Source organism: Salmo salar, chromosome ssa28 (assembly GCF_905237065.1).
Source record: "Salmo salar chromosome ssa28, Ssal_v3.1, whole genome shotgun sequence".
NCBI classification, from domain to species: Eukaryota; Metazoa; Chordata; class Actinopteri; order Salmoniformes; family Salmonidae; genus Salmo; species Salmo salar.
Window position 1 is genome coordinate 24,974,102 of NC_059469.1, and position 15,231 is coordinate 24,989,332.

The 15,231-nt window shown below is 42.5% G+C and overlaps 1 protein-coding gene across 2 annotated transcripts in view; it reads left to right on the top strand.

The window, feature by feature from the left end:
- wdr27 (WD repeat domain 27) overlaps positions 1–15,231 on the top strand; it is a 170,628-nt gene that overhangs the window by 4,038 nt on the left and 151,359 nt on the right. For both annotated transcript variants that reach the window (XR_006762576.1, XM_014180055.2), the window contains exons 6-11: positions 2,263–2,314; positions 2,403–2,473; positions 2,543–2,669; positions 3,792–3,885; positions 11,210–11,292; positions 11,558–11,622. Coding sequence is in view for 1 of the 2 variants with exons in the window: in XM_014180055.2 (XP_014035530.2) it covers positions 2,263–2,314; positions 2,403–2,473; positions 2,543–2,669; positions 3,792–3,885; positions 11,210–11,292; positions 11,558–11,622 (492 nt within the window). In the remaining variant the exon portion in view is untranslated. The remainder of the gene's footprint in view (positions 1–2,262; positions 2,315–2,402; positions 2,474–2,542; positions 2,670–3,791; positions 3,886–11,209; positions 11,293–11,557; positions 11,623–15,231) is intronic.

Genomic DNA, 15,231 nt, shown 5'->3' on the forward strand with positions numbered 1-15,231 from the left:
CACTAGCTTTAAGCATCAGCTGTCAGAGCAGCTCACAGATCACTGCACCTGTACATAGCCCATCTGTAAACAGCCCATCTATCTACAGTGAGGGAAAAAAGTATTTGATCCCCTGGTGATTTTGTACGTTTTCCCACTGACAAAGAAATGATCAGTCTATAATTTTAATGGTAGGTTTATTTGAACAGTGAGAGACAGAATAACAACAAAAAAATCCAGAAAAACGCATGTCAAAAATGTTATAAATTGATTTGCATTTTAATGAGGGAAATAAGTATTTGACCCCTCTGCAAAACATGACTTAGTACTTGGTGGCAAAACCCTTGTTGGCAATCACAGAGGTCAGACGTTTCTTGTAGTTGTCCACCAGGTTTGCACACATCTCAGGAGGGATTTTGTCCCACTCCTCTTTGCAGATCTTCTCCAAGTCATTAAGGTTTCGAGGCTGACGTTTGGCAACTCGAACCTTCAGCTCCCTCCACAGATTTTCTATGGGATTAAGGTCTGCAGACTGGCTAGGCCACTCCAGGACCTTAATGTGCTTCTTCTTGAGCCACTCCTTTGTTGCCTTGGCTGTGTGTTTTGGGTCATTGTCATGCTGGAACACCCATCCACAACCCATTTTCAATGCCCTGGCTGAGGGAAGGAGGTTCTCACCCAAGATTTGATGGTACATGGCCCTGTCCATCGTCCCTTTGATGCGGTGAAGTTGTCCTGTCCCCTTAGCAGAAAAACACCCCCAAAGCATAATGTTTCCACCTCCATGTTTGACGGTGGAGATGGTGTTCTTGGGGTCATAGGCAGCATTCCTCCTCCTCCAAACACGGCGAGTTGAGTTGATGCCAAAGAGCTCCATTTTCGTCTCATCTGACCACAACACATTCACCCAGTTGTCCTCTGAATCATTCAGATGTTCATTGGCAAACTTCAGACGGGCATGTATATGTGCTTTCTTGAGCAGGGGGACCTTGCGGGCGCTGCAGGATTTCAGTCCTTCACGGCGTAGTGTGTTACTAATTGTTTTCTTAGTGACTATGATCCCAGCTGCCTTGATGTCATTGACAAGATCCCGTGTAGTTCTGGGCTGATTCCTCACCGTTCTCATGATCATTGCAACTCCACGAGGTGAGATCTTGCATGGAGCCCCAGATCGAGGGAGATTGACAGTTCTTTTGTGTTTCTTCCATTTGCGAATAATCGCACCAACTGTTGTCACCTTCTCACCAAGCTGCATGGCGATGGTCTTGTAGCCCATTCCAGCCTTGTGTAGGTCTACAATCTTGTCCCTGACATCCTTGGAGAGCTCTTTGGTCTTGGAGAGTTTGGAATCTGATTGATTGATTGCTTCTGTGGACAGGTGTCTTTTATACAGGTAACAAGCTGAGATTAGGAGCACTCCCTTTAAGAGTGTGCTCCTAATCTCAGCTCGTTACCTGTATAAAAGACACCTGGGAGCCAGAAATCTTTCTGATTGAGAGGGGATCAAATACTTATTTCCCTCATTAAAATACAATTTATAACATTTTTGACATTCGTTTTTCTGTTTTCTTTTGTTATTCTGTCTCTCACTGTTCAAATAAACCTTCCATTAAAATTATAGACTGATCCTTTCTTTGTCAGTGGGCAAACGTACAAAATCAGCAGGGGATCAAATACTTTTTTACCTCACTGTACCTACCTCATCCCCATACTGTATGTATTTATTTATCTTGCTCCTTTGCACCCCAGTATCTCTACTTGCACATTCATCTTCTGCACATCTACCATTCCAGTTTTTAATTGCTATATTGTAATTACTTCTCCACCATGGCCTATTTATTGCTTTAACTTACCTCATTTCCACTCACTGTATATATACTTTTTGTTTTCTTTTGTTCTACTGTATTATTGACTGTATGTTTTTTTTTGTTCCATGTGTAACTGTGTTCTATGTGTCGAATTGCTTTGCTTTATCTTGGCCAGGTCGCAGTTGCAAACGAGAACTTGTTCTCAACTAGCCTACCTGGTTAAGTAAAGGTGAAATAAATAAAAAAATAACTTGGCTTCAGTTATTTTGCTCGAAGTTGATTTTGCATCCCTTATCAAAGTGTACACTACACTGTAGCTTTCTACGTAGAAATTATATGATTAGCAACTAAGTCAGTCAGCTGTAGCTTGCATCAGTTCACATGTGCGATCGTCTGTTTATTGTTCCAAGAGAGGCTGTTGTCCATAGGAACAGGTTTTAAATGTTTACCAATTGATCATTTCTCTTTTCGAAAGGTTTGGGGATTAAAAATGGAACAGATTCTCTACCAGTCTGCTGTATTGTCAGGTATGTGAACAGTGGATACACCAGTTTACGGTACATTTGGTTTGATATTTAGTAAATAATAACTCTGTCCACGCCCTCTGTCCTCCAGCATCTCCACTACTCAGTGTATTGTTCTTGGAGAAGAGCAGGCAGCTCGTCACTGGTGCTGCTGATGGACAGGTTGGTCTCACACACAACCACACACACACACACACACACAGATAATCTGTGATTTCCCATTGTTTCCAGGTGTGGAGCTTCACTCTTCCTGAGGACCACAGATGTCATTTGGTGACCAAATTGGACCTTCACAAGGTGCAGCAACGACACCAAAGGCACCTGGACACAGTGGCACCACAGACTGGTGGTGTACTAGGTAAGAGAAGATAGTAAAGTAGTTATGGACATGATTTGTTTGTTTCCTGTGATGTGTTTTAGCCATATGCCTGCTAGCCAAAGACACATTTTCATTTTCACATAACGTTTGGAACATGATCTTGAACTTATTTCCCACTTTTTCTCTCACATTATGAGTAAAATAAAATAAAATGTAAACTTGAAAGTGTTTTTCCTAACACTAGATGGAATCAGAACACTGAGTTATGTTCTGTAGGAGGTTTGGGGTTATATCGTAATATGCTGTGTCTGACTGCCCATCCAATAACTCAATAGCATTTTTTGACATATTTCGTAAAGACTCTATCATGGACACTCTTACTGACAGTTGTGGCTGCTTTGCATGATATATTGTTGTCTCTACCTTCTTGCCCTTTATGCTGTTGTCTGTGCTCCAATGTTGTTTGTACCATGTTTTGTGCTGCTACCATGTTGTGCTTCTGCCATGTTGTTTCTACCATGTTGTTGTCATGTTGTGTTGCTACCATACTGTGTTGTCATGTGTTGCTGCCATGCTATGTTGTTGTCATGTTGTGTTGCTACCATGCTGTGTTGTCATGTTGTGTTGCTACCATGCTGTGTTGTCATGTGTTGCTGCCATGCTATGTTGTTGTCATGTTGTGTTGCTGCCATGCTATGTTGTTGTCATGTTGTATTGCTACCATGCTGTGTTGTTGTCATGTGTTGCTGCCATGCTATGTTGTTGTCATGTGTTGCTGCCATGCTATGTTGTTGTCATATTGTGTTGCTACCATGCTGTGTTGTTGTGTTGCTACCATGCTGTGTTGTCATGTGTTGCTGCTATGTTGTTGTTGTGTTGCTACCATGCTGTGTTGTCATGTGTTGCTGCCATGCTATGTTATTGTCGTAGGTCTCTCTCTTTATGTCGTGTTGTTTTGTCTCTCTCTTCGTGATGTGTGTTTAGCCCTATATTTTTATTTTATTAGCTTTATTTTTAATCCCAGCCCCCGTCCCCACAGGAGGCCTTTTGCCTTTTGGTAGGCCGTCATTGTAAATAATAATTTGTTCTTAACTGACTTGCCTAATTAAATAAAGGTAAAATAATAAATGACCCCAAACCACCTGTTGTGTTTCGTTCCAGGAATCACTCCAGACCCAGTGGAGACGGCAAAGCCAGTCCTCAGAATTTGTGCTTATGACAGGCGGCTGCCTGACATCGATCATGGGCAGCAGAGGTAAAATGGGTTTCTCTCCAGGGTCCATGTACTGTAGATAAAAGGGGTTAATGCAACACATTTCCTAATTTATCACTTGACACATCACGTGTTTAACCCATTGTCACAGTCTATTTTAGCAGATGTTTGATGCCTTTGTAGTTTATATCAGTGCATCTAAACCTTTTTCGATTACTGTACCACCAAGTACATCTTGCTCTGCCCGGACTTCCCCTGAAATACCTCTCATGTGAAGTGCCCCCTCACATCTGTAGCCATGAAATGCTTTGAAAGGCTGATCATATCTCACACCAACACCATCATCCCAGGGTAGGCAACAACACATCCGCCACGCTGACCCTCAACACGAGGGCCCCTCAGGGTTCCGTGCTTAGTCCCCTCCTGTACTCCCTGTTCACCCACGACTGCGTGACCGCGCACAACTCCAACACCATCATTCATTTTGCAGACGACACAACAGTGATAGAACTGATCACCGACAACGATGAGACAGCCTACAGGGAGCAGGTCAGATACCTGTCAGTGTGCTGCCAGGACAACAACCTCTTCCTCAACGTGAGCAAGACAAAGGAGCTGAACTACAGGAAACGTGAACTACAGGAAACAGCGGGCGCCACCATCCACATCGACAGGGCTGTAGTGGAGCAGGTCACTAACAACCTATTGTGGTCCACACACACCAACACAGTTGTGAAGAGGGCACGACAACGCCTCTTCCCCATCAGGAGGCTAAAAAGATTTAGCATGGGCCCTTAGATTCTCGAAACCTTCTACAGCTGCACCATTGAGAGCATCTTGACTGGCTGCATCACTGCTTGGTATGGCATCTGTTTGGTACCTGACCGCAGGGCTCTACATAGGGTAATGCGTACAGTGCAGTACATCCCTGGGTCCAAGCTCCGTGCCATCCAGGACCTCTATACCAGGCGGTGTCAGACGAAGGCCCTAAAAATGGTCAGCCACCCAATTCATAGCCTGTTGTCTCTGCTCCCGCTTGGCAAGTCTGGAACCAACAGGACCCTGAACAGCTTCTAACCCCAAGCCATAAGACTGCTAAATAGTTAGTTAAATAGTTAACCAATAACTACCTGGACCATCTGCAACGACCATTGACTCTTTTGTCTCATCACATACGGAGCTGTTACTGTTTATTATCTATCCTGTTGCGTAGTGACTTTATCCCTACCTATATGTACAGTACCCGTCAAAAGTTTTGATACACCTACTCATTCAAGGGTTTTTCTTTATTTTTTATATTTTCTACATTGTAAAATAATCGTGAAGACATCAACACTATGAAATAACACATGGAATCATGTAGTAACCAAAAAAGTGTTAAACAAATCAAAATAATATATATTTTATATTCTTCAAAGTAGCCACCCTTTGCCTTGATGACAGCTTTGCACACTCTTGTCGTTCTCTCAACCAGCTTCATGAGTTAGTCACCTGGAATGCATTTCAATTAACAGGTGTGCCTTGTTAAAAGTAAGTTCGGGAATTTCTTTCCTTCTTAATGCGTTTGAGACAATCAGTTGTTTTGTGACAATGTAGGGGTGGTATACAGAAGAAAGCACTATTTAGTAAAATACCAAGTCCATATTATGACAAGAACAGCTCAAATAAGCAAAGAGAAATGACAGTCCATCATTACTTTAAGACATGAAGGTCAGTCAATCCGGAACATTTCAAGAACTTTGAAAGTTTCTTCAAGTGCAGTCGCAAAACCCATCAAGCGCTATGATGAAACTGGCTCTCATGAGGACCGCCACAGGAAAGGAAGACCCAGGTTTACCTCTGCTGCATAGGACAAGTTCATTAGAGTTACCAGCCTCAGAAATTGCAGCCCCAATAAATGCTTCACAGAGTTCAAGTAACAGACACATCTCAACATCAACTGTTCAGAGGAGACTGTGTGAATCAGGCCTTCATGGTCGAATTGCTGCAAAGAAACCACTACTAAAGGACACCAGTAAGAAGAGACTTGCTTGCGCCAAGAAACATGAGCAATGGACATTAGACCGGTGGAAATCTGTCCTTTGGTCTGATGAGTCCAAATTTTAGATTTTTGGTTCCAACTGCTGTGTCTTTGTGAGATGCAGAGTAGGTGAACGGATGATCTCCGCATGTGTGGTTCCCACCATGAAGTATGGAGGAGGAGGAAGTGTGATTGTGTGGGAGTTCTTTGCTGGTGACACTGTGATTTATTTAGATTTCAAGGCACACTTAACCAGCATGGCTACCACAGCATTCTGCAGCGATACACCATCCCATCTGGTTTGCGCTTAGTGGGACTATCATTTGTTTTTCAACAGGACAATGACCCAAAACACACCTCCAGGCTTTGTAAGGGCTATTGACCAAGAAGGAGAGGGATTGTGCTGCATCAGATGACCTGGCCCCCACAATCACTCGACCTCAACCCACTTGAGATGGTTTGGGATGAGTTGGACCGCAGAGTGAAGGAAAAGCAGCCAACAAGTGCTCAGTATATGTGGGAACTCCTTCAAGACTGTTGGAAAATGATTTCTCATGAAGCTGGTTGAGAGAATGCCAAGAGTGTGCTAATCTGTCATCAAGGCAAAGGGTGGCAACTTTGAAGAATCTAAAATATAAAAGGTATTTTGATTTGTTTAGCAATTTTTGCTTACTACATGATTCCATATGTGGTAATTCATAGTTTATTCTACAATGTAGATAATAGTAAAAGTAAAGAAAAACCCTTGAATGAGTAGGTGTGTCCAAACATTTGACTGGTACTGTACATATCTACCAAATTACCTCGTACCCCTGCACAATGAATCGGTTCTGGTACCTCGTGTATATAGCCAAGTTATTGTTACTCATTGTGTATTTATTCTTTGTGTTATTATATGCTGTGGTAGCCATGCTGGTTAAGTGTATTTTTTGTCTTTTTGCTCTTTGCATCGTTAGGAATAGTAAGCATTTCACTGTTAGTCTACACCTGTTGCTTACGAAGCATGTGACAAATATTATTATATTTGATTTGATTAGACTTTACCAGTAAGCCTATGGTCTAATGAGTCTTCTCAAGTACCCCTGTGGATAGGCCAACCCCTGGTTGAAAACCACTGGTCTTTATTACAGCCTACTAGGCCTGTTTCCCCAGGTCATGTAGAGAGTGCTTGATTCATCATTATTTCCACAGACCAGGAGTTTTGAGTGATCCAGGAAAATGTGATATCATAAATGTAAATATATAACGTCGTCATTTACATTTCTCCAGCCTTGCAGGTGTTCATGTCTTTATTGGTAGTGACTAACAGGGTATGTTGGGGTGTCAGAGTGGTGTTTCCACAGCGATAGCAGGACACTTCCTATTAAAGGATACTTAAAGTGCCGTTAACAGTCTCAGGCTGTCCAATCAGCACCTGTTGCCATGGTGAAGTACTGTAGACACTATGCAAAGCCTGGGATGCACAAGGGGTGCACGTGCAGCATACTGTCTGTAGGCCATAGGGTGACTGACTGATTAGTTTAGAATGGTCAGGACTCTCAGGGCACAAGTCTCTGACTTTGATATGTCCATCACAAGGAATCTTAGAGTAGGCATCAAAGCAATGCAGTGTGCCACAACAGAAGCCTGGTCCCAGATTGGTTTGTGCTATATAGCCAACTCATGTCAGTATACATAACCATCTGTACAGCTAACTCATGAAGGCGTAACAATGACCATAGGAGGTGACAAGGCAGCACAAACAGATCTGAGACCAGGCTACCACATCAGTATATAACAATACATGTTTTAGCAGTTATAGAGACACAACATGTATCACAGACTTCTAGGCCTAGTCAATCATGGTTTGTTATTTCCTACTACAGTTCAACATTTTCCTGAGTTTATTTGTCGAGGCAAGGCATGGACTTCACTACTTAAACTAAACAGTGGACTATGTTGGACAGGATCGTTGTTGGTTGAAGAGCCTCTTCTCCCTGTCTCCTCTCCTCTGCCACTCTGTCTATTTACTCTACAGCGTGAGATGCTATAGTTACCTGGTTACCACCTTATGATGTACATACAGTACCTTTGGAAAGTATTCAGACCCCTTGACTTTTTCCACATTTTGTAACATTACAGCCTTATTCTAAAATGTATTACATTTTTTCCCTTCATCGCTCTACACACAATACCCCATAATGACAAAGCAAAAACATGTTTTATACATTTTTGCAAATTTATTACAAATAAAAAACTGAAATATCACATTTACGTAGGTATTCAGAACTTTTACTCAGTACTTTGTTGAAGCACTTTTAGCAGTGATTACAGCATCGAGTCTTCTTGGGTATGACGCTACAAGCTTGGCACATCCGTATTTGGGGAGTTTCTCGCATTCTTCTCTGCAGATCCTCTCAAGCTCTGTCAGGATGGATGGGAGTGTTGCTGCACTGCTATTTTCAGGTCTCTCCAGAGATACTTGATCGGGTTCAAGTCCGGGCTCTTGCTGGGCCACTCAAGGACATTCAGAGATTTTTCCCGAAGCCACTCCTGCGTTGTCTTGGCTGTGTGCTTAGGGTCGTTGTTCTGTTGGAAGGTGAGCCTTCGCCCCAGTCCCAGTCTCGATCCTGACTCGTCTCCCAGTCCCTGCCGCTGAAAAACATCCCCACAGTATGATGCTGCCACCACCATGCTTCACCGTAGGGATGGTGCCAGGTTTCCTCCATACGTGACGCTTGGCTATCAGGCCAAAGAGTTCAATCTTGGTTTTTTCGACACAGATAATTTTGTTTCTCATGGTCTGAGAGTCTTAAGGTGTCTTTTGGCAAACTCCAAGCGGGCTGTCATGTGCCTTTTACTGAGGAATGGCTTCTGTTTGACCAATCTACCATAAAGGCCTGGTTGGTAGAGTGTTGCAGAGATGGTTGTCCTTCTGTAAGGAACTCTGGAGCTCTGTCAGAGTGACCATCGGGTTCTTGGTCACCTCCCTGACCAATGCCCTTCTCCCCTGATTGCTCAGTTTGGCCAGGTGGCCAGCTCTAAGAAGAGTCTTGGTGGGTCCAGACTTCTTCCATTTAAGAATGATGGAGGCCACTGTGTTCTTGGGGATCTTCAATGCTGCAGACATTTTATGGTACCCTTCCCCAGATCGGTGCCTTGACACAATCGTGTCTTGGAGCTCTACGGACAATCCCTTCGACCTCATGGCTTGGTTTTTGCTCTGACATGCACTGTCAACTGTGGGACCTTATAGACAGGTGTGTGCCTTTCCAAATCATGTCCAATCAATTGAATTTACCACAGGTGGACTCCAATGATGTTGTAGAAACATCTCAAGAATGATCAATGGAAACAGGATGCACCAGAGCTCAATTTCGAGTCTCATAGCAAAGGGTCTGAATACTTATGTAAATAAGGTTTTTCTGTTTTTTACATTTGATACATTTTCTAAAATAAACTATTTTCATTTCATTATTATGCGGTATTGTGTGTAGATTGCTGACATTTGTATTTATTCAATCAATTTTAGAATAAGGCTGTAATGTAACAAAATGTGCAAAGTCAAGGGGTCTGAATACTTTCTGAAGGCACTGTATGCAGCATTAAACCAGGGGAAAATTCAACCTTGGCTTGGATCAAACCCAATGCTCCCAGTTGGTGGTGTGGTGCGTGTGTGTGTATGCCTTGCCATCTCACCAGTTGCCGACCACACTGTCTTTCTTTAGTATGGGGTTACTTTGTCATCTCCTCTTTTAGTGTGAGGTTACATTCTCATCTCCTTTTTAGTGCAGGGTTACATTCTCATCTCCTCTTTAGTGCAGGGTTACATTGTATTGTCCTCTTTAGTGTGAGGTTACATTTTCTTCTCCTCTTTAGTGTGGGGTCACATTGTCTTCTCTTTAGTGTGGGGTCACATTGTCTTCTCCTCTTTAGTGTGGGGTTACATTGTCTTCTCCTCTTTAGTGTGGGGTTACATTGTCTTCTCCTCTTTAGTGTGGGGTTACATTGTCTTCTCCTATTTAGTGTGGGGTTACATTGTCTTCTCCTATTTAGTGTGGGGTTACATTGTCTTCTCCTATTTAGTGTGGGGTTACATTGTCTTCTCCTATTTAGTGTGGGGTTACATTGTCTTCTCCTCTTTCGTGCTGGGTTACATTGTCTTCTCCTCTTTAGAGTGAGGTTACATTGTCTTCTCTTTCGTGTGGGGTTACATTGTCTTCTCTTTAGTGTGGGGTTACATTGTCTTCTCCTTTTTAGTGTGGGGCTAGATTGTCTTCTCCTTTTTAGTGTGGGGCTAGATTGTCTTCTCCTTTTTAGTGTGGGGCTAGATTATATTCTCTTATTTTTAGTGTGGGGTTACATTGTCTTCTCCTCTTTAGTGCTGGGTTACATTGTCTTCTCTTTCGTGTGGGGTTACATTGTCTTCTCTTTAGTGCGGGGTTACATTGTCATCTCTTTAGTGTGGGGTTACATTGTCTTCTCATTTTTAGTGTGGGGTTACATTGTCTTCTCATTTTTAGTGCGGTGTTACATTGTCTTCTCTTTAGTGCGGAGTTACATTATATTCTCCTCTTTAGTGTGGGGTTACATTGTCTTCTCCTTTTTTAGTGTGGGGCTAGATTGTCTTCTCCTTTTTAGTGTGGGGCTAGATTATATTCTCCTTTTTAGTCTGGGGCTAGATTATATTCTCTTCTTTAGTGTGGGGTTACATTGTCTTCTCGTTTTTAGTGTGTTGTTAGATTATATTCTCCTCTTTAGTGCAGGGTTACATTGTCTTCTCCTTTTTAGTGTGGGATTACATTAGAGGAGAATAGAATGTAACCCCGCACTAAAGAGGAGAAGACAATGTAATCCCACACTAAAGAGGAGAAGCCAAAGTAACCCCACACTAGAGGAGAAGACAGTGTGGGGTTACTTTGGCTTCTCCTCTTTAGTGCGGGTTACATTGTTTTCTCCTCTTTAGTGTGGTGTTACGTTGTTTTCTCCTCTCTAGTGTGAAGTTACATTGTATTATCCTTTTTAGTGCGGGGTTACGTTGTCTTCTCTTTATTGAGGGGTTACGTTGTCTTCTCTTTATTGCGGGGTTACGTTGTCATCTCCTCTATAGTGCGGGGTTACATTGTCTTCTCTTTGGTATGGGGTTACATTGTAATCTCCTCTTTAGTGTGGGGTTACTTTGTCTTCTCCTCTTCAATCTACTGAATCAAAGGCCCTTTGATGGAATAATGTGTAACAGCGTTTTCCACATGGTTCTCTTCCTGTGCCCCTCTGCTGTGTGTGTGTGTGTGTGTGTGTGTGTGTGTGTGTAAGTGTTTTTCCATATGGCATAAGGTTCTCTGTCTATGCCCCCTGTATTGATAACAGCTGGGTCTGGATGGGAAGCTCTGATGGCCTCTACCTGGTTGACCTGGGCACCTCTGAGCTCCACATGACACTACTTTTCAGAGGTATGCTACTGCTGTGTGTGTGTGTGTGTGTGTGTGTGTGTGTGTGTGTGTGTGTGTGTGTGTGTGTGTGTGTGTGTGTGTGTTTCACCAACATATGCCCATGTGTATGATAAGAGTTAGTGGAGATAGGTGTGTGTTTGTCTCACCTACATAGACCATGGTGCCAGATGAGTCCCTGAGATCTATGTTTTTACCCTTCAGCAGACATTTGTATTCCACCCTTATTATTTATGTTAGCTATTATCCCACTCTGTCTCTCTTACAGACCACCCCAACTTGAGCATCACCATGGCTGGATCATGGGCCATGTCCCAAGGACTGGATAACAGTGTGAGTAAATCACTATTGAGACCTGCTTCACTGTTGTCATGGGCCATGTCCCAAGGACTGGATAACAGTGTGAGTAAATCACCATTGAGACCTGCTTCACTGTTGTTTCACTTCACTGAATTAGGCCAAAAGCAAGACGGAGGGGGAGGCAGACAGACACGGGTGTAATTCCCTGAAATTAGGCCTACCCTACACTGTAACACATAATTGCCTCTCATTCGTAACAGAAAAACTCACTTTCCTCCTGGATGCAAACCACAGGCAAACCTTGTAAAGCCTTTACATCTCCCATAGTCCTAGTCTCGTGAAACCATAAACTGCTAATTGCATAGTTATAAAAATACTGTAGGTTCAGTGTATGTGAAGTTTCTAAGACGCTCAAAATTAAGTATAGGGAACAAAAGTTTGAAAACAGTGTTTTTATAGAAATTATTTTTTGTATGGAGTTAAATGTCAGTTGTAAAAAAAAAAGTATATTATTATGAAAAATGAGCAGCTTCCAAGAGATCTGGAAAATACTCAGAGGTGTGGAAATGGGAAAGAATGGTGGAGGAATACAACACATAGGTCCTCTCAGAGATAGATAAGATGGTGAGCAGTGGGTCTCACACATAGCTCTGTCCTCTACCTAAAAGTATCAGGTATGACCCAGATGCAGACAATGTGAAATTAACAATGGTTTAATTTGATTTGTTTTTATAACCTTTTATTTAACTAGGCACGTCAGTTAAGAACAAATTCTTATTTACAATGACAGCCTAGGAACAGTGGGTTAACTGCCTTGTTCAGGGGCAGAATGGCAGATTTTTACCTTGTCAGCTCGGGGATTCGATCTATAAACCTTTCGGTTACTGGCCCAACACCCTAACCACTAGGCTACCTGCCGCCCAAATAATCCAACAGGGGCAGGCAATAGACAGGTCAAGGCAGGCAGGGGCAGGGTAGGCAGAGGTCAATAATCCAGAGGTTGGGCAAAGGTACAGGTCGGCAGGCAGGCTCAGGAGCAGGCAGAGTGGTCAAAACCAGGAGGGAGAGAAAAAGAGAGACTGGGAAAAGCAGGAGTTGAGACACAAAAATGCTGGTTGACAAACATGATGAACTGGCAACAGCCAAACAGAGAACACCGGTATAAATACACAGGGGATAATGGGGAAGATGGACGACACCTGGAGGGGGTGGAGACAATCACAAAGACAGGTGAAACAGATCAGGCTGTGACAAAAAGATTGTCGCTTCTATAGTGTGGATCCCAGGCTATACATCTGACTTGTTTGGAAATGTCCCTTCTCATACCACTTTGACTTGATTTACTACATATATACAGTGAGGGGAAAAAAGTATTTGATCCCCTGCTGATTTTAAATGTTTGCCCACTGACAAAGAAATGATCAGTCTATAATTTTAATGGTAGGTTTATTTGAACAGAGACAGAATAACAACAAAAAAATCCAGAAAAAAGCATGTCAAAAATTGATAAATTTACTATTAGATTATGTCAGGAGAGTACCCACACAGCCATTTTCAAAGCAAGCATATATGTCACAAAAACCAAAACCACAGCTAAATGCAGCACTAACCTTTGATCTTCATCAGATGACACTCCTAGGACATTATGTTATACAATACATGCATGTTTTGTTCAATCAAGTTCATATTTGTATCAAAAACCAGCTTTTTACATTAGCATGTGATGTTCAGAACTAGCATACCCACCGAAAACTTCCGGTGAATTTACTAAATTAGTCATGATAACGTTGACAAAATACATAACAATTATTTTAAGAATTATAGATACAGAACTCCTTTATGCAATCGCGGTGTCAGATTTTAAAATAGCTTTTCGGCGAAAGCACATTTTGCAATATTCTGAGTACATAGCTCGGCCATCACGGCTAGCTATTTTGACACCCACCAAGTTTGGGACTCACTAAACTCACAATTACTATTAGAAAAATTTGATTAACTTTGCTGTTCTTTGTCAGAATGCACTCCCAGGACTTCTACTTCAACAACAAATGTTGTTTTGGTTCCAAATAATCGATAGTTATATTCAAATAGTTCTGTTTTGTTCGCGCGGTCAGGTCACTATCCGAAGGGTGACGCGCTAGCGCATTTCGTGACAAAAAATGTCAAAATATTCCATTACCGTACTTAGAAGCATGTCAAACGCTGTTTAAAATCAATTTTTATGCTATTTTTCTCGTAAAATAGCGATAATATTCCAACCGGGCAACGTTGTATTAATCTAAAGGCTGAAAGAAAAAAATGGAGAATTCTCGTGAATGCGCATCTCCAGTGTCACTGTCCCCTGGCTGACCACTCACAAACAGAGCTGTTGTACTTTGCCCAGAGACAGCAGACACCCCATTCCACTTTCTGGCGGCTTTAGAGAGCCAATGGGAGCCTTAGAATGTGTCATGTTACAGCACAGATGCTGTATTTTCGATAGAGATGCAACAGAAGGACAACAAATTGTCAGACAGGGCACTTCCTGTATGGAATCTTCTCAGGTTTTGGCCTGCCATATGAGTTCTGTTATACTCACAGACACCATTCAAACAGTTTTAGACACTTTGGAGTGTTTTCTATCTAAATCGACTACTTATATGCATATTCTTGTTTCTGGGCAAGAGTAGTAACCAGTTTAAGTCGGGTACATTTTTTATCTGGCCGTGCGAATACTGCCCCCTAGCCCCAACAGGTTAACGAGAGTCTTATTTTTTAAATGGTGTAAAATAGTTGATTGTTTGAGAAAATTGAATTGTGGTATTTTAGTTGGTTTTGTATTTCGCGCCGTGCGATGCCATTGGCTGTTGGCTAGGGGTTCCGCTAGCGGAACGTCTGTCCTCAACAGGTTAAAGTATTGCTATACAGCACCTCGCTCCTGTCGCTTGCCTTTCTCTGTAATTTTTCCAACTGTTAACAACGATGACGTAGTGGTGAAGAATTGATTCCTCAACTCAACTCAAAAATACTGAATCTTAAGAGAATATTGACACGCATTTCTGAGTGTCAATATTCTCTTAAGATTCAGTAGTTTTAGAACGGAGGATACTGATCAGTTGCCGCACATCCGAGAACACAAACACTCACATCTTTCTTTGAGAGCTAGCGAGGGATGGAAAAAGAGGGGAGAGGCACAGTATAGGCAGGTCAGTCACCTGGCAGACAGTCAGAACTGTGCACTAGGCCATTCTATCTGCAATCAAATGCTGTATCTCACAATTTCTTGCCATGCAATGTCTCACAACTTCAGTAAAGCAGGACCTATCATCAATGAATAAGCTAGGATACTGAGATGAGCACGATGCAACACTTCGCTCTCATGCAGTCATCACACACAGTAGCTTACAAACTATTATGGACTACAAAGGGAAGCACAGCTGCGAGCTGTCCAGTGACACGAGCTTACCAGATGAGCTAAATAACTTTTATGCTTGCTTCGAAGCAAGCAACACTGAAGCGTGCATGAGAGCATCAGCTGTTCCGGACGACTGTGTGATCACGCTCTCCATAGCCGATATGAGTAAGACCTTTAAACAGGTCAATATTCACAAGGCCGCGGGGCCAGACAGATTACCAGGATGTTTACTCCGAACATGCGCTGAC